Genomic DNA, 23325 nt, shown 5'->3' with positions numbered 1-23325 from the left:
TAGCTAATCCCTTTCAAGTTTTTTTTACAGCGTAATGTTTTGTAAAACAAAATTGAATCAAGGTTTTCTTATGCTTCTTCTAAAAACATGCTTTATTAAATTTTGCTTGTTGATAAAAATGAACATTATTCAAATACATGCTTAAGGTAAAAATAACCTTTTATTTTTGTGAATATCAAAAATCAGTTAAGTCTCTATACAGTTGCAAGTGATACTTAAGTGATCCAGGTAGAAAAGTTGTTGCAAACCTTTTAGTTATTATTAGAATATCAATTTGCCCTGCACTTGCTTTGATGTTTATGCAAAATAAATAAATATTTTTATTGTTTTCTCTCCCTGAAGCCCAAATATTTTGTAGAACAAAGATTTAGTTTGGTGTGGCCTTTAAGACATTATACAGAAGGATGTATGCCTCATAATTATCTAAGCAATATAATGAAAAAATAAGCACATAAAATTGTTTATGTTGGAGTGAAAGTTGTTTGCTGACAATAAACGTAAGCCGGAATCAATGAGTAGACTTCGAGGAAATGGAAAATAAGCTTTTAGAGCTGCAGCCATGAATATTTGATAGTTTTCTATAGGTTTCTGAGATAGATAGCCTGGGAGCTCCGTCCCTAAACAGAAGGTCATTAACAGATAATAGAGATTCATGCTTCATGTTGAAAAACAAAGTTATGGTAGGGTGTGACATGAGCCACAAATATTATTTTCCAGATATGGATGATTATACCCCCCAAAACAAAGTTTGGGGGGGTATACTGGAATCGGGTTGTCCGTCTGTCTGTCCGTCTGTCCGTCTGTCCGTCCGTTTTTTTTTTGTCCGGGATTCATCTTTGTCGTTATTGAACAAATCTTTTTCAAACTTTCAAATATTAATGACCATGATGTAAACCTGTGCCTCCGTGGATTTGGTCAGAGTCGCATGATCCTGAGTGGAGTTGTGGCCCCTTAATGAGTTAAATTGGGCAAAATTAGCTTTGTCCAGGATTCTTCTTTGAAGCTATTGAGCAAATCTTTTTCAAACTTTCAAATATTAATGGCCATGATGTAAACCTTTGCCTCCATGAATTTGGTGGGAGTCACATGATCCTGAGTGGAGTTGTGGCCCCTTAATGAGTTAAATTGGGTAAAATTAGTTTTGTTCGTCCTACTCCTTCGTCATTTTTGAATGAATCTTTTTCAAACTTTTAGCCATGGTGAGAACATTTGCCCCTGTGATTGTGGTTGGAATCACATGATCATGTCTCCAATTATGGCCCCTGAATAAGTTAAAATAGGCAAAAATTATACAGCTTTGTCTAGCCTAATCCTTGGTCATTTTTTCTCATTTTTTCTATAAATCTTTTTCAAACTTTCAGATGTCAATGACCATGATATGAACTGTTGAATATGTGATTTGGTGCACCTGTATTAATCAGAATGTTTGCATGGCCTTAAAAAGACCTTTAATTGATTTTGTCCTTAAAAAGACCATCAAAAGTCCTGAAGTTAGGTGCATACAGGCCTTAAATTTGTTACAATATTCGCTTTGGTGGCCTACTCCTTTGTCATTTTTCAATATATTTTTCTCAAACTTTCAGCTATCCATCACCATGATGTGAACCTTTGTATATGTGATTTTGTGCACCTGTATTATTGCCTTGTGCTTTCTAATGATACCATAACTAAGGCCAGGGCAAACAACCTAGACAGGGAAGGGTTGGGGGGTATTCGTTAGCCTTTGGCTTACAGTTCTAGTTTATTTTGAATCTTATTACACAACTATGTTTCTGTATTCAAATAAGTTTGCCATGTCTGTTTTTTTTTAATGAACATGTAATCAGAGTCATCGCAAGTACGATGACATATGGTAGTGTGGTGTACTCTGTGAGATATAGCAATGGAGTTAAGACCCTTAATGTGTCAATATGTAGTGTAATATGTAGAGCAAGTGCTGTAACTCTGTTTGATATCAGTATGGAGTTATGTCTCTTGATGTTTCAATATTATGATAGGCATCAGTCCAGAAATTCATTTTCATTTTAATTCATTCAAATGATCAAGGTTTCAACATTGCATTCCTTCTCCCCAATTCATTTATGAGTTTTTCTACTTTTTTAACAAAAACAGGTATTGGCGTTATTATAGGCGTGGTGCCTATAACGATAACTTAAAAACATTTCAAGATATCAATAAATGAAACTTGGTACACATGTTGCCAGTGACAATACACATGTGTAGCAGAAAGGCCCATAAATTTTTGAGTTATGACTCTTGTCAAACAACAAATTTGTAAGCAGCCAGCTATAGTGTTCACACTATGGTGCTCTTGTTAAATCAATGTATGACCCACTATTACAATAACTTTGACATCGCTTTGAATCAATCCTACAAGTTATGAAATCAATGGAATATTTATTGTATAATTTGTTCCGGTTGTAATTGTAATTGCTGTTGTGTACGGGGTTTATTAATCAGGAAATGATGGAATATCAATAATTCCTGGGAAGTTGATTTGCTGATGAGAATGCGTCACTTGACATTATTGTTGTGCGTTCTTCCTGATTTACATAAAAAAATAGTTCCATTCCTCTGTATTCTTTCTGTTTTAAAGGAAATAAAACACTTTTATTCCCCAGCAAAATAAATGGGAGAGGTGGAATGCTAGTGTGTCAAATATTCATTCACAGTTTCCATAGCACAGACTATGGATCAAACTAACTTGCAAAGCAGCCTGATGGTGGGGGCATCTGTGTTCTAAGGACAATGACACATTTTCTAGCTAGCGTCAGTGACTGTTTTAAGAATAGGCAAATGTAGATGTCTCATAATTGACAGAATGAAATATATTCTGGTTGTTATAATTGAAAACGATCCCCCAGCAATTTCACTGATTACCCTACTAAATACACTTGAGAGTTCTCCTTAACGAATTAGATTTCTTTCTGGAGGTCAATGAACCAAGCTTGGTGAAAGTGACACTAGTACAGGAACATAAGAAAAGCTTTCACTAAAATTGATTTTTTGACTGACTTTTGTGAAAGTATTTGGCCAAGATACTGTTATTGATGACTTTTTATAGTCACTATAGAATTATTTCAATAGACCAGGCCCCTATATCACAAAATATACTCAAATCTCAATCTCAGCATTAAAGCATAGTACAATTTAAAATATTGCATGTTTTTTTTTGTTTTTTTAAAACACTTAATCATAGAATGTGTTTATAAATAGATTTTTTCTATATTTCAAAGCAAACTGGTTCCAGAGCCCAACATATTCTTGAGTAATTGTTAAAAAAAATGAATTGTACTCAAATACATTTTTGGCTGTTTAATGTTTTTCCCTTGGAATCTTGACCAAAGGCGTTAATCAACATATTCTATTATAGAATGCACTTTTAAAAGGTGTAAAAAACATGTATGATTTTTGATAAATTTTGATTCTTTGTGGTAAAATGTGTCGAGGCCGAGATTGAGATTTGACTTAAGAATTTTCGTGATATTGGGGCCAGGTGTCTGTGTAATAAAATTTGAAAAATTCATGTTATAGAAAAAATAAAACATGTTTGTGTCACAGAGTTAAATCGATTGCATTTTACTGTCGGATATACATTCCATCACACTCAATTCATATCTGAATGGATCAACCAGCAATTACATAGAATTGACAATATATCCGTCCATTTCTGCTGCAGCTCTGTATTAAAACATTTCTATGCTATATTGCAGAGTCTGGTGAAAAACTATGACCAGGACATGGACACCCTTACCAAACAGCAAAAACAACAAGTGGAAAAGGCAGAAAGCTCTCAGGCCGGGGACCTCAAAACCACAGCTAAGCGCATCAAACTAGAACAGGTACCAGCTAGATGGTGATGTATTGGATGGGTTATTGATGAGAAGAGCTTAACCTCAAACCCATCAACAAACATCTAAATGGATTTGTTATTTTACAGTCAGTGAACACAAGAAAAGAATAAATCCTGAATTTGCTTACTGAAATAAATATCATTTATTGTGCTTTGTTCAAATATAAATATCATTTATTCTGTTTTGTTTGAACAAACAAGTGTTACAAATTAAATATATTGTGTCTTGTCATCACAAGTAATATCTATTTTATGAAAGTTGTATATATTAATTTTCCAGGAGAAGGATTACCGTTTGTTCCGAGACAAGCAGAAGGAAGACAGGAAGTTGATGCAGCGAGAGTTTGACATGCTGGCTAAGACTGCAAAGAAGGAAGATGTCCGCAAACGCAAGGAACACAAGGAGATACAGTTGCAAGAAGAGGTATGCGATGGTTTAAAGACGTCAAAATCCTCTAATCAGATCAGTCCAGATTCTGTTACAGGGATTCTCATTGGTAAAGTCGTGGTTGATGTTAAAGAGGTCAAAATCCTCCAATCAGGTCAGTCCAGTTTCCGTTACAAGAATTCTCATTGGTAAATCAAGGTTGAGGTTAAAGAGGTCTATATCCTCCAATCAGATCCTTGCAGGTTCTGTAACACGGATTCTTATTGGTAAATCCTAGTTGAGGTTAAAGAGGTCAAAATCCTCAAATCAGATCACTCCAGATTCTGTAACAGGGATTCTCATTGGTAATTCCTGGTTAATCTGATTGTTACAACAGTTTTCAATAGTTGGAGCAGATGGAAATGTGTTTGCAAGTAGAGGTAAAGTTCTACTAGGATCAAAAGAACAATAAGTTTAAACATTATATATTTTACAACTATAGTGAAGAAAAATATGATAACAGGTTTGCCAAAGGACAGTAAAAACATAAACAGAAAATGCACATGTGTTGATATCTGCTCTTGATGTTTAAAGTATTATTGCTGTAATTTCAGGAGCGTCAGTTCCTGGAGAGCCAGCAAGAGCGAATGGACAAACACATGAAACAGCTAACAGAGACCCACAGACAGAAAATAGCTATGCTGGAGTCTCAGTTCTTACAGCAGAAACAACAGCTGCTCAGAGGTATGTATATTGACCTAGGATAGCCTATGAACATGTTATGTACATGAAACAGTTAGCAAAGACTCTCTCTCATCCATCAGATAGCCATGCTAGAGTCTTAGTTCTTGCAGCAGAAACAACAGCTGGTATTAGGTATGTATACTGACCTAGGATAGCATTGAACATGTAATGTACATGAAACAGCTAACAGAGATTCTTAAACATCAAATAGCCATGCTAGAGTCTTAGTTCTTACAGCAAAAACAACAGCTACTCAATAGGTATAAACAATTATTGTCCGCAGTAATCAGTATAAAAAACAATGCCAGTTTTACCATTTACTTGACCAAAATAATATTTTGATTTCTATCATAGAGATATTGGAAATCTAAAAAGTGACTAAAGAAGGGCTCTCTTGGCCGATATATCTTACACTTTTTTACCTTCTGCTGCTGCATGAATGGTTTCTCTTGCCTAAAGTTGCCTCAGGTTTTATCCAAAATTCAGTTGTTGTTTTTCAGGCTGTAATCTAGGAAATGTGGTAACAACAATTGCATGAGAAACTCCAGCTGGCCATGTAGCAAATTCAGATGTTCTTTTTGAAACAAGAAGAAATATTCAGAAAAACTGGCATATTATGTTTAATATTAAACCCACTTTTTCTCATTTTCCAGCGCAAAAATCTGTCTTAACTCTAGGACATGTTCTTTCTCATACAAGGAGAAATCTTAAGATAGTGTAGTATATTGAATATAACCCCGGTGTTGACCCCATCATGTGTTCTATTGCAGCACGGGAGGCTGCCATCTGGGAGATGGAGAAACAACAACTGCATGAGAAACACCAGTTGGCCAAGTCACAGCTAAAGGATATGTTCTTCCTCAAAAGACACCAGATGCTGACCAGACACCAGAAGGTGGGGAATACCGCAGAATTTTGTTGGCTTATTTCTAGCTCTTTTGTTTTGAAACAAGAAATGACGATATTTTTAGAACTCTGTGACTTTTAAACAGCATTGTCACAGCGCAAGCAAAGATATTGATAATTCATGGCAATTGCTTGGAAAGCAAATATTCTGAGGAAGAAGGCAAACAACATTATTGGAAATGATCATTTAAATGTTGAGCAAGCCTCACAACTTGATCTAAAATATCTAATTGGTTATGCCCTGAGGTCATTGGAGATTTGCATTCTTAAGGTTAGATTTATGTGTTAAAAGCAAGTTCAATTCTAACATCAAATTCTTCTCTAAACTCTTATTAAACCATTCCACAATTTTCTTTCAGGAAGTAGAGCAGATGAAGCGTAGTAACCAGTCTAAAGAGGAAGAAATGCAACATCGGCACATTCTTGAGAAGAAACGCCTTCCCAAGATACTGAAACAGGAGTCCAAGACTCGCTCCCTCATGTTCAAACAGAGCCTACGTCTTTCCATTGCCGGCAACCCTGAGGATGAGAGGTCTAAATTGAAACAGGTAATGGCTAAATGAAGTTTGTAAGTGCAGTCTAATTGCAACACAGGAGTCCCAAGCCTAGGTTCTTAATGTAATGTAAATAATGAGGTATTTACAATGAAATGTAATTTTTTGTTCTAAATTTAATATCCTTGGATCATCAATCTTCCTATTCATACGCTGTTGAATGATACGCTGTGGAATGTTGTTTAATGGAAATTGTGTATGAAAAGAGGTTGATGCAAAAAAAAGGTCTTTAATTTTAATGCGTTATCATGTTTAATTTATTTGACACTAGTAATAAAAGCAAAAAAGCATTTGATTGAGGTACAGATCAAGTTATATTATCCTTCATAAATGTTGTTTGTTTTAATTAATAGCTGCATTGCTATAAATTCCATGTTACGTAATTGTCAAAACCTAGCTATTATTTTTTTTATTTGTACTTAAATCGTATGCATTATTTTATTTTGATCATTAAAGTCAAATGAGTTACACCGGATAATGCATTTAAAGTAAAAAATATTTGCATCAACCTGCGTTGTGCGACTCTAAATGATGAATATTTCATTAAATTCTTTAGCCATTAAAATCTTATTGCACCTTAATGACGTTATCTTTACAGTTTGAGGAGAATTAAACACATTTGTACACAAATATAAAGCTACAGAGATCAGTCTATATGAACATGGCCAAGTCTTATGTCTTTTTTCTATTTATAGTTTGAAGAAAATGAGAAAAAGCGAATGAAAACGGAGCAGCAGCGACAGGAGAACAAGCATAAGAAACAGTGGGAGGAGCTTGTGTTCCGAAATGAGTCCAGTCTACGGGAGCTTGAACAGCTACAGGTTAGTGGGGCTGACCCTAGAACCAGTCCATTTTACATATAAGTGGAGCTGACTCTAAACCCAGTCCATTTCTTGGAAACTCAGTATTAAAGTTATCGATGTAGAAAACATTAAAAAGCAATGTTTTGTGATGCATAATACTGTCCAAGGAAGATAACATGTAGCACAGAAAAAATTGATTTGTTAATAGTGTGACTAAAAATTAGTCAGCGTAACTTTTGCCTTGTTATCACCATCTCACTTTCCTAAATTGCTGACATTTTCTATGGCTGACTGTACATGTATTAGTTAACAATAAACCAGTACCAATGGTAAGTTAACTTTCCCTAAATAAGCTGACCGAAGAATCACTTTTATAATTTAGCCTGCAAAGCATGGCACACACAGGGATGATGTTGTCAAGCATCATTGTCAGCTGCACCATCACACTTTCTGCTCTCTCACTTAGACTTGTGGGCACTGCTGAGTTATGGCCCTTTAATTGTGTAGATGATGGGCTCTTCTGACTGGATGATACATCAGATTGACAGAATTCTTTTTCTACATAAAAATGTAGAGTTCAGTCAATGGTCTAGAAAATCTGATTCACTTCCAAACCCAGACCAAAACTAATGATGTATGTCAATACAGATATTTTAAATATCATTGTCTATCAAAAATCTCTTTACTGTTATCTTGTATTCCAAACTTGAAATAAAATGTCGACGGCAAATAAATCTTATCTTCATTTGTTCAGGCTGAGAAGCGTAAGATGTTGATGGAGCACGAGACCCAGAAGATTAAGGAGCTGGAGGAACAGTATTCCAACGAACTCAGGGACTGGAAAGCCATGCTCATTCCCAGAAAACAGGTATAATGATCATCCCTATTCAGCTTATCTGTTCGTTTGGGGGTCTTGACATTTGTGTCTGTGTTGTTTCATTTTTAGAAGAAAGCAGTCACAATATTGCCATTGCCTTTGGTTTATAAGTGGTTGGTGTCATCCAAAAAAAAAAAAAAAATTGGAAACTGATAAAGATATACAAATAAAATTGGAAATTGTCAAAAACAGCAATGCTAATATGTGAAGCAAGGCCCATCACTCTGGATATATGACTGTTGAGTTATGCCCCTTGCTCAACTCAGAAGAAGAAGAAGAAGAAGGGATGAGCATTTGCATGAGTTTGCCATGCTCTAGTTTATCATTCATTAAGTTCCTCCTATATATGTTTCATTGTTTAGAGTGATTGTGACGTATTGGTTTTATTGTATTACATTTATATTTTGTTTAAAAGCTTGTTTGGTTTTTCCCAGCTTTACATGCGAGACAGGAGACGCATTTCACTGCCCAACTAATGGAAAACTTTGTACTAGTTATTGTAATTTCTTTAAATGATCTTATTAATACACCATTGTTCAGTGGGGGTTTTGAGTACAAGGTTTTTTTATGAAAAATAATCCTCTGTTATAGTACATGTATGAACTAAAGAGGAACTTGATTGTAAAAAATGTTATGGAATGACATGGGTGTATTAATGGGGACATTTGGAGTGTATATTGGTACACATTTGCACTTATATCTGATTTTATTTAGAGGTATTTAATACATTCAAGTCACTAGTTGAGTCATCATCATCATCACCATCATCATCATCATCATCATCATCATCATCATCATCATCATCATCATCGTTGTCTCCTTGGTCATCATCGTCGCCTTTGTCATCATTGTTGTTGTCCTCGTTGTCGTTGTCATCATAATCACCATCAGCAGCAGCACCGAAACCACCACCATCTTCATCAATCATCATTATCACCTCACATGATCTTTTGTTATCATTATGCCTATATATCACAAGTTACCTCAGAATCTCTTGGTTTTGTTTCACTAGTTATGAATATAAACAAGTAACAGTGGGAAGACATTAAAATTGTCTAAGCTATTTAACAGTTGATGGATTGTGATCTCATTATGGTCTCATTCAATCTTAGCAATGATGTGTAATGTATGTACAATGATCAAATATGTCATTATTTAGAATCTCATACTTTGGTAATGGATTGAAACAAGACTCGGCACAAATATTTTATTCTAACAGAAATAACTTTTCACTTTTACTCAGTTCTTTATGTTTTTATTTCAGCGCCTGGAAGATGAGTTTGCAAAACAGCGCGAGGAACAGGAGAAGTTCTACGGGGCGGTTATAATGACTGGCGAGAGCACCTATGGGCCTGGACCAAGGTCCATCCCCAACAGTCTTAGACACAAACCAGACTCCCGACATAGCACTGTTATATAGTACACAGACATTCATATGTACAGAAGTTTGCACTCTCACACCTTAAACTTAACTATTAGGGTGTGGATAAATGTGGATCTGGTACTACTCGTGATGACACTAACAAGTAGGGTATTGGTCATAGTGGTACTGGTACTACTAGGGTTTTACTTGCACCTTTGTAGAGTGTACTTCAAATTGGAACTGGTACTTCTAGTGATGTCACAGGCACCTTTGTCATCAGGGTGTATTTAAAAGTGGAACTAGTACTACCATCAGTGGCACTTGAAATGCGATTATGGTCCATGCTAGAATACCTATCATTTAGTGTGGCTTATCTTATGACTGTGTGGTTCTGAGACATTTTGGATTGTAAAGGCTGTCATGTTTTTGTTTTATTTAAAGCACACATCTTAATGGAGACAGAAATCATATTAAATTGCCTAAGAGTGATTTTTAGGTATACATGTACCTAGGTCATTATTTTAATTTATATGAGCTCTGTTAATCTTCATCACATTATAAAGCATTAGATAATTAATTAAATGATTAACCATTCACTGGGAGTGCGACTTTTACAATCGAAGGTATTTTTAATATTTATTTTGCTATTGTCATACGGAAATGAAAATAATCATGAACTATAAAAATCATGTCAAAAGACAGGTTGGAATTACAATGAGGTATCATCACTTTCACATAAATTTCTCTGTCACCAGAGGATTTGCATTGTTTGCTAGATTGTTTTACAGAACCATACACGGATTGTGTGTTTATTTTCTGTGATACCGGAGAAATAAAATGTAGACCTCATCAGACTATGTCTTCAGTGAAAGGTGCCGCGTGTCGACAAGTCGGTGTCTACCAAAACCAGAAGATAGGATAATATTCATTCAGTCACACTAACCTAGAATAATACACATTTTGATTGTTATAATGATAACAATTGTCTTATGAAATGTTTTGATCGTCATTATGAAATATTGATGTTGCGTCTATGTCTTGTGTTCTGTTATGCTGTGCTATTTTCCCATTGACACAAATGATTTTGAAATTTGTCTTTGGAATGCACAATAATGCAAACCAGGGCTGATTGGTCAGAACTTTCTTTAAGTTAACAATGTGATTTATGACATTGTTGTTTATTTTAAACATGAAATGCACTCACATTTTTTAATATAAACAAGTACAGCTGAAACAGCTGTCTAAAATCTTGTTAGAAATACAGCAGATCACAATTGTATCCATTAAACTTCCAGAGTAGAAACAGAAAGTTAACAATGATGCTGTTAACAATGTTGTTAACTTAAACAAAGTTCTGAACAATCCACCCCGTGTCTGTGTTGTGCTGATTCAACGTTCATAACATTATAGGGCTTAAATGGTTGAATGAATAAATTACAAGTCCTGCACATCAAAAATTGTTAAGTTTGTTTCTACCATTCATTTTATGGTGTTATGTTCAACTATTTTCCGTGCCAAATATTCTTTTGTTTTGGCATAATTGTAAATTTGTATGCTTTATTTCTGTCAATCATTGAAATTTAAATGACTTTTTCTTTCTTTCTTTTTTCACTCATTTTAATAGCTATAAATAATGCAAAATTAAAACACGCACAAAATAGCGTAGTGATTTAATATACAGTAATCAACACTCAATTAAGCTATGCTTGCCATTACTAATCCAGCCAATGAGTTGATGCTTTTTATGTCTGCAATCTAAAATGCATAGGAGGCAGTTTCAGTCAGAGTTTGTGAAACAAGACGTTTTAGTACTTTCTGTCCAAAATTGAAAATGGGCAACAGGAAAAAAACTGTCTTGGAGACCTCCTTTTATTATATAAAATTATATCTCATATTATTTTTCACGATCTCTAATTGATACTGCCGCCTAAACCAAAATGTATGCTTTGAATAAATCCTGTATGAGAAAATGAACATTCCATGTGCTTTTATTTCGGTGATGCGTTGATATAAATTATGATTGCTGATAAGCCTTTCCATAAGTTACAGTGATTTTTATATTGCACTATGCACAAATTAGGATTTATTTTTCAAACAATGCACACATTAATTATTTAATGCTTGTACATGTATATTTATAATGTAAGTGTATACTTAAAGTAGATTGATACATGTTATATAAGATCTTTATGAGTGGAATACATTTGTCAATTATTTCATGTTTTTTGCTCAATGCTTGCAAATTATTAAAGTATACAGTAATCATATAGTTATAAGAAATTACGAGTGAAATATAGACTTAAGCTGTTGTTCTACAAGCCCCAATTTCTCCAAAAGGACTTGATGTAGCAGGCTTTGCTATCTTGTTTCAGTTATCCAAATTACTGATAGTTAGTTGAACAAGTTTCGACAACATAAAATATAGTTTACCAAGGACATTTTAAATAAAACTCATTTTAGATGTCTCAACTCTCTTTAAATAGAGATGATCACTCAAATGATTCCATAACAGAAATAGCATCTTAAGGTTGATCCTGTTAAAGGGATTTTAGGAACCCAGCCCACAAATAAGCTAGGTTAACTCTGATTAACTCTGTGAATCTTTGAAGCCCAGTGACTCCATACAATATTTGTAGGGTAGTTGATTGCTGATTACTAGTACATGTATGTAAAATAAATAAAGTAAATCATACATAGAGTTATTACAGTTTGTATATTTGCTATTTATTGCAAGTGAAATTTTACATACAATACTTAAAAAAAAAATTGACAATCTTTAAGGGCCAAAAGAATCATTCGTTATATTATTTTGGGTAAAAGATAATTTATTTTCGGTAAAAAAACTAACTTTTTTTTCAAACTTTCAAATGATTACAAAATAATAGTGGGTCACTAGTCAACCCAAACTCACATCTGTGTGGTCCTTATTGAGAAATTGGGGCCAGGAGTTATGATAAAGTACTGAATTAATGTTAGTGTACGTGTATATTCACATAAATATATCTAAAAATTAAGCAGAGTTTATGTCTACCCCTCTCCCTATGTTCAAATCAGTCTTTCATTGTAGAGGAAGAAGCAATGTATAAATTGTACGTAAATTTATTTTTTGTTGTGTAATATTGTGTATGTAGAATATAAATTATATTTTAGCTACTGTTGTTACATTATGTTGTTGTTGGCCTAATTTAAGTATAAACTAGGTAGGTACCTACTGATGCATTTTTGCATTGATCACATTTTCTAGTTTCTACCAGTAATTTTGTTCCATAATTCATTCCCAGTTAAATGAAAACCAATTTCCCAGTACGTAGAATTCAAAGCTTAAAACTTCTACCATGTAATGGAATTAGCAGATTTAGACATCACTTTCATCAACATTTTTTAAATATGTATTTTTAATGGCAAACTATGTTCTGAACATATATTTTTTAATTTGACTAATATTTTTGGCATTTCCTAAAAATTAACTTGTAATCAGTATAATAAATGAGAAAAAAATGCATAAAACTTTTTATTGAATGTGTACTGTACAGTACATATATTCAAAGCAAAACAAGATTTGTCAGCAAGCCCGATAGTTAAACACACATTTACTTTTTATAGTGCTAGGAAGTTGACAGTCAGCAATGTTGTCAGAGTTTGATATTATGACTAGTTTAATACAATAATGCTTGTTTTTAGATGACTGTAATTTTTTATGGAGAAGCATGACACAAATATTAGTTTATCGTTTTTTTAATTGCTTGTAAGGTTTTCACTTACTTTCACTGCTCAAAGAGGTGAATTTTAAACCAATAGCAATGTATTGACCCCTTCTCTGTGTTGATGCAACCAAGATAAGCGAGCGTAATTGTTCAATTTTAACCTAAACTTCACTCATCGTGTATGTTATTTTGTTCATTGTGCATTGTGCTAAATATGACATGCATCAAATGTATTGATATATCAATTGAACAAATTATTAAGTCCAGAAAACTGTTTGATTTCCTTATCAAAAATTATTTTTGTCTAGTTTATTCAGGTTCCCCCGGTCTTGGCAGAGCTGCTTATCGAGCGGTTCATTTGTATGAAAAACTATTCAGTATAAACAGAGCTTATTTCTCTTCCCTACATATTCAAATCATTTAGTAAACGATTGAATCTGAATGTTTAATTGGTATAAATGTTGTTTCTCATTTCAGAGTATGATATAAAAGTTGATGAATTTGGTTTCTTAGATGCATTTCCAATGGCAACCAGTATAATCGATACTCTTTAACAACAGAGCACATTAAATGCATCAGTTTTGAGAGTTCTCCAAATTGTAAAGGAAGTAATGCGTTAACATGCACTTAAATCCAGAATTTATCACAGGTCTGCAAAATAACCCATTTATCAGTCAAAGTTTGAAGGGCTAAACAGAACAATAGTATAATTGTATTCTGCTCAGTCTGAATGGGTTTTCAAACAGCCATCATTGTTGAAACTTCTGACTTCAAACTTTGACAGGACAAAAGGCACAAGGTGAATTTCTCTCCAAGACTGTAAGTCAAGGTCTCACATTTGAGGGAAGGGCATCTTTGACAGTCATTCCCACTTTTCCTGGCTGCACTAGAACTCGTCTGATAGGATTTCACAGTTTGCAACTGTATACCATATTATGCAGACATGCAGAGCCCATGTTCTGATAATGTACCTTCAAGGTCAAGGTCACTATAAGGTCAAAGTCAACCACAAGAGTTTGAAATAATTTTACATATCTGTTCACTGCATCAAGTCAATAGGCAGAGTGAATGTTGCAGTCAGATATCTTTAAAAGTCACTCTTAGATGTTGAAGGTCATATTTTTATTTATTTTTTCATACTTTATTTTCATACTTTATTTTTCATGCTTAATTCAGCAACCTATGATAACTGTATAAAAAAATGTGCACAAAATAATGTTCACAATATGAAACAACGTGCAGAGTGTATGTTCCAGCAACTTACTTTTAAGGTCAAGGTCACTTTATGGGGTCAAGATGTCTTTATACTTCATTTCGGCTTCTTCATCAGTTGCCTTTTACTATTCAGAACATAAAAAATTGTCACATTGCAGGATTTTGGTCAGAAGTCGGGGCAAAAGTCAGTCCTTGATGCATCGATATAGTTAAATCTATTCCGAGTGTAACAATTGAGATAATATTCCAAAGCTATGCCAAAGATCCTGTGATGTAAAAAAGTGTGTCTCTCAATTGATTTCCCTTCCTATGAGTTCCAAGATTATACATCGTTTCTTACAATATTGTCTTGTAAATTGCATGGTAAACTCACTAGACTGTTAAAATAACCTTGCAAAAATAATAACCTTGCAAAAATTTGCTTAGATGCCTCAGTTAAGTTTAATCTATTCCACCTGCAACATTGAGATTTCTTAATCAAGGCTTCCAAGTTCAGCCAAAGATCGTGTGATGCAAATAAATGTGTCTCTGAAGTAATCATTTCGAAAAAACTTCCCTTCCTAAAGGTTCACAGACGGACATAAACTTTGCTCAAGATGAAAACATTGTTAACTTACAAATCTTTACAGCTCTAAAAGGTTCTCTTGTGACTAGCAGTACTTCTAACAAGATTTTATGTAAGTGCTTTAGGTGTAATTATTTAAATAAAACATGAGCACATCATAAAAAATTTGACATTCAAAATTTAACAACAATGTCATTCATTAATCACATTGTAAACTTTAACCAAAGTTCTGAACAATAGGCCCCTCATCTTATCCAATATGTACATTGCATGGTATATGCCATGGACTATTAAAATAACATGAAAGTAATTGCAGACATGATGATCCACACATACCCAGTTCCATATTCACGTTGAAGATCAACAGATTGATAGCTAATGATTTCAAATAACTGAACACTTTCATGCAATGTATAGTCTTTATTGCTAAACTGGTAACAAAGAACAAATGCAACAATACCGGTACATCCAAAAAAAAAATATCTTCCGTAATAACGAACACATAAGCCGAGACTTTGAAATGGAATAAGAAAACATGAGTATGTATAGTACATGACAATTTATTAAGTATTACTCTTTATTTGGGTTTCTTTCTTTTTCTTTGCACTTTTCTGCGTTTTCTTGGCTTTTTCTTTTGACCTTGAGATCTTTTTCTCTTGTTCATCCTCTTTTCAACATTTTCTTTTTTATATTTAAACTGCCTTGCAAAATATTCAGAGTCCTCCTGTTGAGATATTGGAACAAAGCTTTTGATTGGTGAATGCACACCTTTCTTCACCCAATCAGGAATAGGAACACATCCATCACTAGACTGGTTTACAATTCTGGAATTTTGCAGTGGTTTATTCCATGGTCCTGTGATCAAAGAGCTAGAACCAGTCCGTGCCAATGTTGACAATGTAATGTTGTCACCACTGCTGGAGTCACTCTCACTGCCTGCGCTAAAAATAGAAAGGCATCTTACAAATTCTAAACAATTTATTTTTTTCTGACTAATCCTCCTGTGATTTTTTTTTATTAATGTTCCTTTTCTAATCCTATACTGGAAGCAGTTGAATAGTTTCTGCTAGGCCATTAGGCCCGAGCCTGCACATCAACTTGCCTTCTTTTTTTTTTAAAACTGTAAATTTTGTTCAATCGATTTTGAATAAAATACTCAGTCTTTAAATTTTCGATATTTAAAGCCTTGCCCCTAGATCCCCCTACTTTTGTGCCTGCGCATCAAATTGGGTCTAGCTACGCCCCTGGGAAGTCAAAATAAAACAAGAGCTGTCACAGTATGTGACGAATGCCCCCGAATGTGACATTGACCTATGAACAAGGTCAGTACATGAAAAGTTAAAGATCAAACAAATACATATGGCAAGTTATTTTAAATTGCCTCTGAACATAAAAAAATACCACCTATACTTGACAACCTACATTCTTATGTCATTATATTCAGCATTCCATTGTGAATAAACACGAAGTGTATCTTTCACCTTAGAGGTAGGGACATGGGTCTTGCACGTGACACGTTGTCTTGGTATGTCGAACACATGTGGCAAGTAATTTTAAAATCTATCCATACAAGAAAAAGTTACAGCCTGGACATAACAACCAATACTCTGTTTCCTTATATGCAGCACTCCATTGTGAATAAACACCTTAGTGTGACCTTGACCTAAGAGGTAGGGACACAGTTCTTGCACGCAACACGTTGTCTTGGTATGTCGAACACATGTGGCAAGTTATTTTAAATTCTGTCCATACAAGGGAAAGTTACAGCCCGGACACGACAATCTATACTCTATGTCCTTATATGCAGCATTCCATTGTGAATAAACACTAATTGTGACCTTGACCTTAGAGGTAGGGACACGGGTCTTGCACCAGACACATCGTCTTGGTAATTTAAACACATGTACCAGGTTATTTTATAATCTGTCCATACAAGGCAAAGTTACAGCCCGGACATGACAACCTATACTCTATGTCGTTATATGCAGCATTCCATTGTGAATAAACACTAAGTGTGACCTTGACCTAAGAAATAGGGACATGGATCTTGCACGCTACACGTCGTCTTGGTATGCTAAACACATGTGGCAAGTTATTTTAAAATCTGTCCATACAAGGAAAAGTTACAGCCCGGACTCGACAATCTATACTCTATGTCATTATATGCAGCATTCCATTGTAAATAAACACCTAAGCGTGACCTTGACCTTAGAGGTAGGGACACTGTTCTTGCACGCGACACGTTGTCTTGGTATGTCGAACACATGTGGCAAGTTATTTTAAAATCTGTCCATACAAGGGAAAGTTACAGCCCGGACACGACAACCTATACTCTATGTCCTTATATGCAGCATTCCATTGTGAATAAACACTAAGTGTGACCTTGACCTTAGAGGTAGGGACATGTGTTTTGCACACGACACGTCTTCTTGATATGCCGAACACATGTGGCAAGTTATTTTAAAATCTGTCAATACAAGGGAAAGTTACAGCCCGGACACGACAACGTATACTCTATGTCCTTATATGCAGCATTCCATTGTGAATAAACACCTAAGTGTGACCTTGACCTTAGAGGTAGGGACACGGTTCTTGCACGCAACACGTCATCTTGGTATGCCGAACACATGTGGCAAGTTATTTTAAAATCTGTCCATACAAGGGAAAGTTACAGCCCGGACACGACAACCTATACTCTATGTCCTTATATGCAGCATGCCATTGTGAATAAACACTAAGTATGACCTTGACCTAAGAGGTAGGGACACGGTTCTTGCACCCGACACATCGTCTTGGTATGATGAACACATGTGGCAAGTTATTTTAAAATCTGTCCATACAAGGGAAAGTTACAGCCCGGACACGACAACCTATACTCTATGTCCTTATATGCAGCAGTTCATTGTGAATAAACACTTTAGTGTGACCTTGACCTTAGAGGTAAGGACACGGTTCTTGCACGCGACATGTCTTCTTGGTATGCTGAACACATGTGGCAAGTTATTTTAAAATCTGTCCATACAAGGGAAAGTTACAGCCCGGACACGACAACCTATACTCTGAAAGTTACAGCCCGGACACGACAACCTATACTCTATGTCATTATATGCAGCATTCCATTGGGAATAAACACCTAAGTGTGACCTTGACCTTAGAGGTAGAGACACGGATCTTGCATGCGACACGTCGTCTTGGTATGCTGAACACATGTGGCAAGTTATTTTAAAATCAGTCCATACAAGGGAAAGTTACAGCCCGGACACGACAACCTATACTCTGTCCATACAAGGGAAAGTTACAGCCCGGACACGACAACCTATACTCTATGTCCTTATATGCAGCATTCCATTGGAAATAAACACCAAAGTGTGACCTTGACCTAAGAGGTAGGGACACGGTTCTTGCACGCGACATGTCGTCTTGGTATGCCGAACACATGTGGCAAGTTATTTTAAAATCTGTCCATAATATTCTGAGTTATTGAGTCGGATGGACGGACGGACGGACGGTGCGATTTTAATATGCCCACCATTGGGGGCATAATTCAGTGTGAAAATTGGTCATAGTGCATTGATATCTACGTTTGGGAAAGAATAGAACAGACACCGTGAAACAGACCCTGCATTGTATTATGTCCTTACTTTAAATCAGGATATAGGTAGACATTGTTTGGTTACTTCAGCTTAATATGTGTTATGGCAAACACAGGCATGCTAAATCAATATATGCTTGGATGCCACTTGGTGGGATTATTCCATGATCTAAATAAACAAATACAATGTACTTAGTAAGCTTACTTTTCAGTTAAATTTCAAGCTTAAATTTATTCTACCAACCTGCTACTGTTGATATCACTTCCATCACTGTCAGTGGTGGCTGAAAATAAACATGGAAATTATCAAATCAAACACTGTTATATGAAACGACTGCTAAATATCATTTCCATTATTTCACTTGATAAAAATTTAATATCAGAAAGTTTTAACAGACTCAATTGCCATTACTTTACCCAATAAGCAATAATGATAGTGATTTCAACTTAAACCGAAAGCCCAAATCATAAGCACAGATTTTGGACATAAAACATTCAACTATCATCTTAAACCTGTTATGTACCCTTCCGTCGATGAACGCCCGGTCTGTTTCTTCACGCTTGCTGCCCTGGCTGTCATGTCACTTCTGTTATTGGTGCCTCTCACTTGTAACACCAGCTGCCCTGTACGAGGACCCCCAGGTTTCATGACCAACCTTCGCCCTACTGCTTCCCGTGCAGGAGGCATTCGGGGGTACGGGTTCTCACATTCCTCTGGGTCACTATTGTCATCGATTTCAATGCTAAAGATATAGAAAATAAACATGCCCACTTGTCCTATCCACCATTGTAGTTTGATATGTAATACTGCAGACCTGATGCATGTAGCAATTGACCTAGATATAATCATTATCCACCTCCGAAAATTAATATTGCCTGCAAACTGTTTAATATTTAATGTAATCTGTCTTGCATACATTTTAGTTTTAAACTAAAAGTGGAGATATCTTTTTGCGGATGACAAAATATCGTTAGATCAAGAATTTCAACTACATAATCAGCAGATGTCACATATCAAATTGAAAGTTGAACTTGCAAATTAAAACTAGAGCTGTCACAGGAGTGACGAATACCCCCAAATGCCGCCTGGACACAGGAATGGCAAACCATTCCTTTGAAAAGAGGCCATAACTCCAAGGTTACTGCACACTGCATTTTCTTATAACAGTGACCTTGACCCCACCAGCCCTAATATCGAACTTGACCTGTATCTTCTGATGTTACACCTGTGTACCAAAAATTGTTCAAATCTGTCTAGCCTTTCATGAGTTATCGTCCGGAAACCGTTTTTCTATTTTTAGTAACAGTGACCTTGACCTTGGCCCCACCGGCCCCAATATCGAACTTGACCTATATCTTCTGATGTTACACCTGTGTACCAAACTGTATCTTCTGATGCTACACCTGTGTACCAAAATTTTTTCAAATATGTCTAGCCTTTCATGAGTTATCGTCCGGAAACCATGAACACCGACAGACCGCCCGACTGACAGACAGACCGACCAACCGACAAGCTCACTCCTATATACCCCCTCAAACATCGTTTGTGGGGGTATAATAAATCGTCACTACACTGAACAATAAAGTTATCAGTTTCAAAAATTCATATTACTTTTCAGAAATAATAATTGGAATAAACTAACATATGATATCTGCATTCATAATTTGCATATAAAAACAAGACCTATCCATAATACCAAAAAAAAGAATTAAATTTAGACTGACTTTTAACTCTTTTATTTACCAATACACAAAATCAGTATGACCATTAAAAATCACCTAATACCTGACAGGACTGTCTGACTTCACAGGTGTGGTATGTGATGATACTGTATTTGTTGGGGACAAGCGCTTTGTTGTTCTGGCTCGAGCAGCTGGACTATTTTCAACGCATCGGTTTCTAGTGGCAGGAGTGTTTACACCCTGACGGTTTCTTGTAGTAGGACTATTTTCATCGTTTCGAATCTTCGCGCGTGTTGTGCGAGGTTCAACTGTTGTGGGCTCAACAGCCTGCTTCACAGAAATGGTCATAAAATGTCACAATTTAATTTATAGACTGGTGTATCTGCACTTTGGTTGAATATACAGTTTGAATTGCAATGCAAATTTTGGATTAAATTTCAATTCTTTACTGTTTTACTTGTTTTTCAAACTTATAAAATAAAAGTTATTGACAACTAACAATTATCCAGCATTCAACAGTGTCCTGGAATAACGAGGACACTGAATTTCATGGAGGGAATCTAAAACCTCCAAGTCGGAAATTTGACTAGACTAAACATGTAATTTTTCAAATATTCTATGTTTGTTATAGCACATTGTAAAATTTACTTACAATTGTTTGTAAATCGACGAGGATGTAAAATTAAACCCTAGCAAAATATCAACTTAAGCCAATAATATGATAAAGGTGTCACAGGTCTTAAACATCTAGAACTGGTCATTAACAAGAAATCATGAAAAAAGGACCTTGTGATATAATAACAATCTGCCTATAGTATCATAACTCTGGAAGCTAGAACTACCTGGTATCCTTGAGCCTCTATCCCGGCTTGCTGTGCTTTGGCCTGCTCACAACATTCCTGGAAGTGCTCCTTAAACTCCTGTTCAGGGTACCGGCGATCACAAATAATGCACACCATCATCCCACTGGAAATGAAAAGACAATATTAATCATCTACATTCATACAAATTAACAGATTTTTAAAACAAATGAGGCTGCATGATTTATAGTTCTCAGCACAGTCTTTAATTTTGTGGCTATATGACCAAATATGACAGAATATCCCAAGATGCTGTCTGGACACAGGATTTTACATACCACATTTTATTCACTTGAAGGCTTAGTTTAAGGAATGTTTGGCATTATAATCCCCTGCTGTGCATCACCTGCTAATTGCTCTGGTGTCACAGTAGGGGCCAATTTCCTGTGTATTGGTTTATTGGCTCAGGGGCACTTAGGGTCCATTTCTATAATAAAACTTTCAAAACTGCACAGCAGGATACTCAGATCAGAGATCTGATAAGAGGGATCCAATGAAATATCATATGTGTAGGCATAATAATATTAGAGCTACATACCACACAAGAATTTTGATTCAACAGGCTGCCACCAAAAGTGACAGGATGAACACAACTCCTATATAGCCCCCAGATATATCCATCTAGGGTATTATAATAAAGATTTAAGAGGAGGGAATGTATTAAAAGAAAGAACTCACTTTATCACTTCTGCTTCAACATCCTCTAGTACTGATGTAGAGTCTAAAACAAAAGAAAATCTGTATTATTCAGTACATGCTATACCGGGGTAATTCTCTACTGTAAGCACTGCATTTTAAACAACAAAATCATTTAGCAAACGTCTGCAGATGTTGAAGATTACAAAAAGGTGTATTTACTATTATCCCTGTCACATAAAACAAACAGTTTCGAAGTTTCAGTCAACATTCCAATTTTTGTTTTCCTTCAAAACAGAGACGACATTAAAACTCTTGAGCGCTCCTACCTGCAGCAGTCACCTGTCCCCCTCGGTCTCCCTGTGATCCAACTTCATTGCCTGGAAAATATAAAAACCCAGATTAATCTATAGTCGAACCCCTCTAACTCAAACTCAGTTGGCTCAAATTCCTTATTAGCTTGAGCTGGATGTAAAGTACCGATTTCTTTATACTGAAGGTACAAAATCACACTTGGGTCAAAATTTTCGAGGCTGGAGGTATTTTCGCTAGTCCCTGGGAGTTCGAGCCATTGGTGTTTGACTGTATTTAAAACTTTACACCAATTTGTTTCCTTTTTATGCATTCATGCAGTAATATGAGGTGATTTGGTTAAGAGGGCCACTGAACAAACCCAAACACTGTTTTTTCAATGTCAAATGGGACATAACAATTAATTACCCCACAGTTACTGGCCTTGCTATATTTGTTGCCATTGTTGGTATTGCCTCTTGCATCATTTGAATATCTCACATGTTTTCAGTTATGGACAAACTTTTGCCTGTAAACTTGTAATATGCTCATATATTATCATCATGTGAAAAAATACTGTTTAAACCAAAGCTTTTGCGTGATGACAACAATAACAGCAGACTTTTTACTTTGAAAAAAAAAACACAAGCTAAAATTCAATCAACCTCAATCACCCTGCAACAATTTGAACCTGTGAGGTGTATAATACCTTCTATGGGTGTGCCATCACAAGTTGCAGCATGCTCTTCTATCACACGTGTGAAGAATTCCATACTGCATAAAGGACACATTGTCTTTGGCTCATCCTGAAAATCAGTAAAATATGGTATGTATACGGTATGTTAAATTTATGTGAGGGGCATTGATTTCAAACAACAATGATCAAGACTTAGGGCCATTCCATTTAAACATATAACCCCTGGGGGAAGGCACTTTTAAAATATGCCCCCACCCCCTAGAGAAACAAATTTACCATTTTTGGGTCCAGATTAGAGAAAAGACCACCTATATACTATTTAAATAACTGCCTCACCCTGTGGGTTGTATGTTTTGCTGGAATAGCCCTTACATAGGTTGAAGTTATTTTGGTACAAAAAAATTGACATGAAAGCATTAGTTGAAGATATGAAAATCAACAATAGACAGATTATTCGGACTTTGCTGAAGTTAAAAATACTGTTTTTTTGTTGTTAACATTAGAAAAGTTCTGAACAATCAATCTAATATTTACCAGACAGAAAAGAGTAGAGCTTTGGTCAGTATCAGACAGATTTCACGGTCAAAAAAAATAATATTTTGTTTTAGGTAACAT

The 23325-nt window shown here is 35.4% G+C and overlaps 2 protein-coding genes across 6 annotated transcripts in view; one reads left to right on the top strand and one right to left on the bottom strand.

Moving 5' to 3' along the window:
• The window catches only part of LOC128211505 (serine/threonine-protein kinase 10-like), a 62916-nt gene extending 49243 nt beyond the window's left edge, over window positions 1-13673 (top strand). For both annotated transcript variants that reach the window (XM_052916371.1, XM_052916370.1), the window contains 8 exons: window positions 3714-3842; window positions 4134-4277; window positions 4835-4964; window positions 5735-5859; window positions 6230-6418; window positions 7120-7245; window positions 7982-8095; window positions 9369-13673. In XM_052916371.1, coding sequence (XP_052772331.1) covers window positions 3714-3842; window positions 4134-4277; window positions 4835-4964; window positions 5735-5859; window positions 6230-6418; window positions 7120-7245; window positions 7982-8095; window positions 9369-9524 — 1113 coding nt within the window. In that variant the 3' untranslated portion in view covers window positions 9525-13673. The remainder of the gene's footprint in view (window positions 1-3713; window positions 3843-4133; window positions 4278-4834; window positions 4965-5734; window positions 5860-6229; window positions 6419-7119; window positions 7246-7981; window positions 8096-9368) is intronic.
• A 130-nt stretch (window positions 13674-13803) lies between these two features.
• LOC128211504 (uncharacterized) overlaps window positions 13804-23325 on the bottom strand; it is a 23967-nt gene continuing 14445 nt past the window's right edge. For 2 of the 4 annotated variants that reach the window (XM_052916365.1, XM_052916368.1), the window contains exons 13-20: window positions 22723-22819; window positions 22052-22102; window positions 21765-21807; window positions 21069-21192; window positions 20330-20556; window positions 19057-19286; window positions 18788-18827; window positions 13804-15892 (exon numbers count right to left, since the gene is read on the bottom strand). In XM_052916365.1, coding sequence (XP_052772325.1) covers window positions 15529-15892; window positions 18788-18827; window positions 19057-19286; window positions 20330-20556; window positions 21069-21192; window positions 21765-21807; window positions 22052-22102; window positions 22723-22819 — 1176 coding nt within the window. In that variant the 3' untranslated portion in view covers window positions 13804-15528. The remainder of the gene's footprint in view (window positions 15893-18787; window positions 18828-19056; window positions 19287-20329; window positions 20557-21068; window positions 21193-21764; window positions 21808-22051; window positions 22103-22722; window positions 22820-23325) is intronic. The other 2 variants (XM_052916366.1, XM_052916369.1) reach the window with 2 other exon arrangements.

This window comes from Mya arenaria, chromosome 12 (genome assembly GCF_026914265.1).
Source record: "Mya arenaria isolate MELC-2E11 chromosome 12, ASM2691426v1".
NCBI lineage: Eukaryota > Metazoa > Mollusca > Bivalvia > Myida > Myidae > Mya > Mya arenaria.
This window is presented reverse-complemented; position numbering and strand designations above follow the sequence as displayed.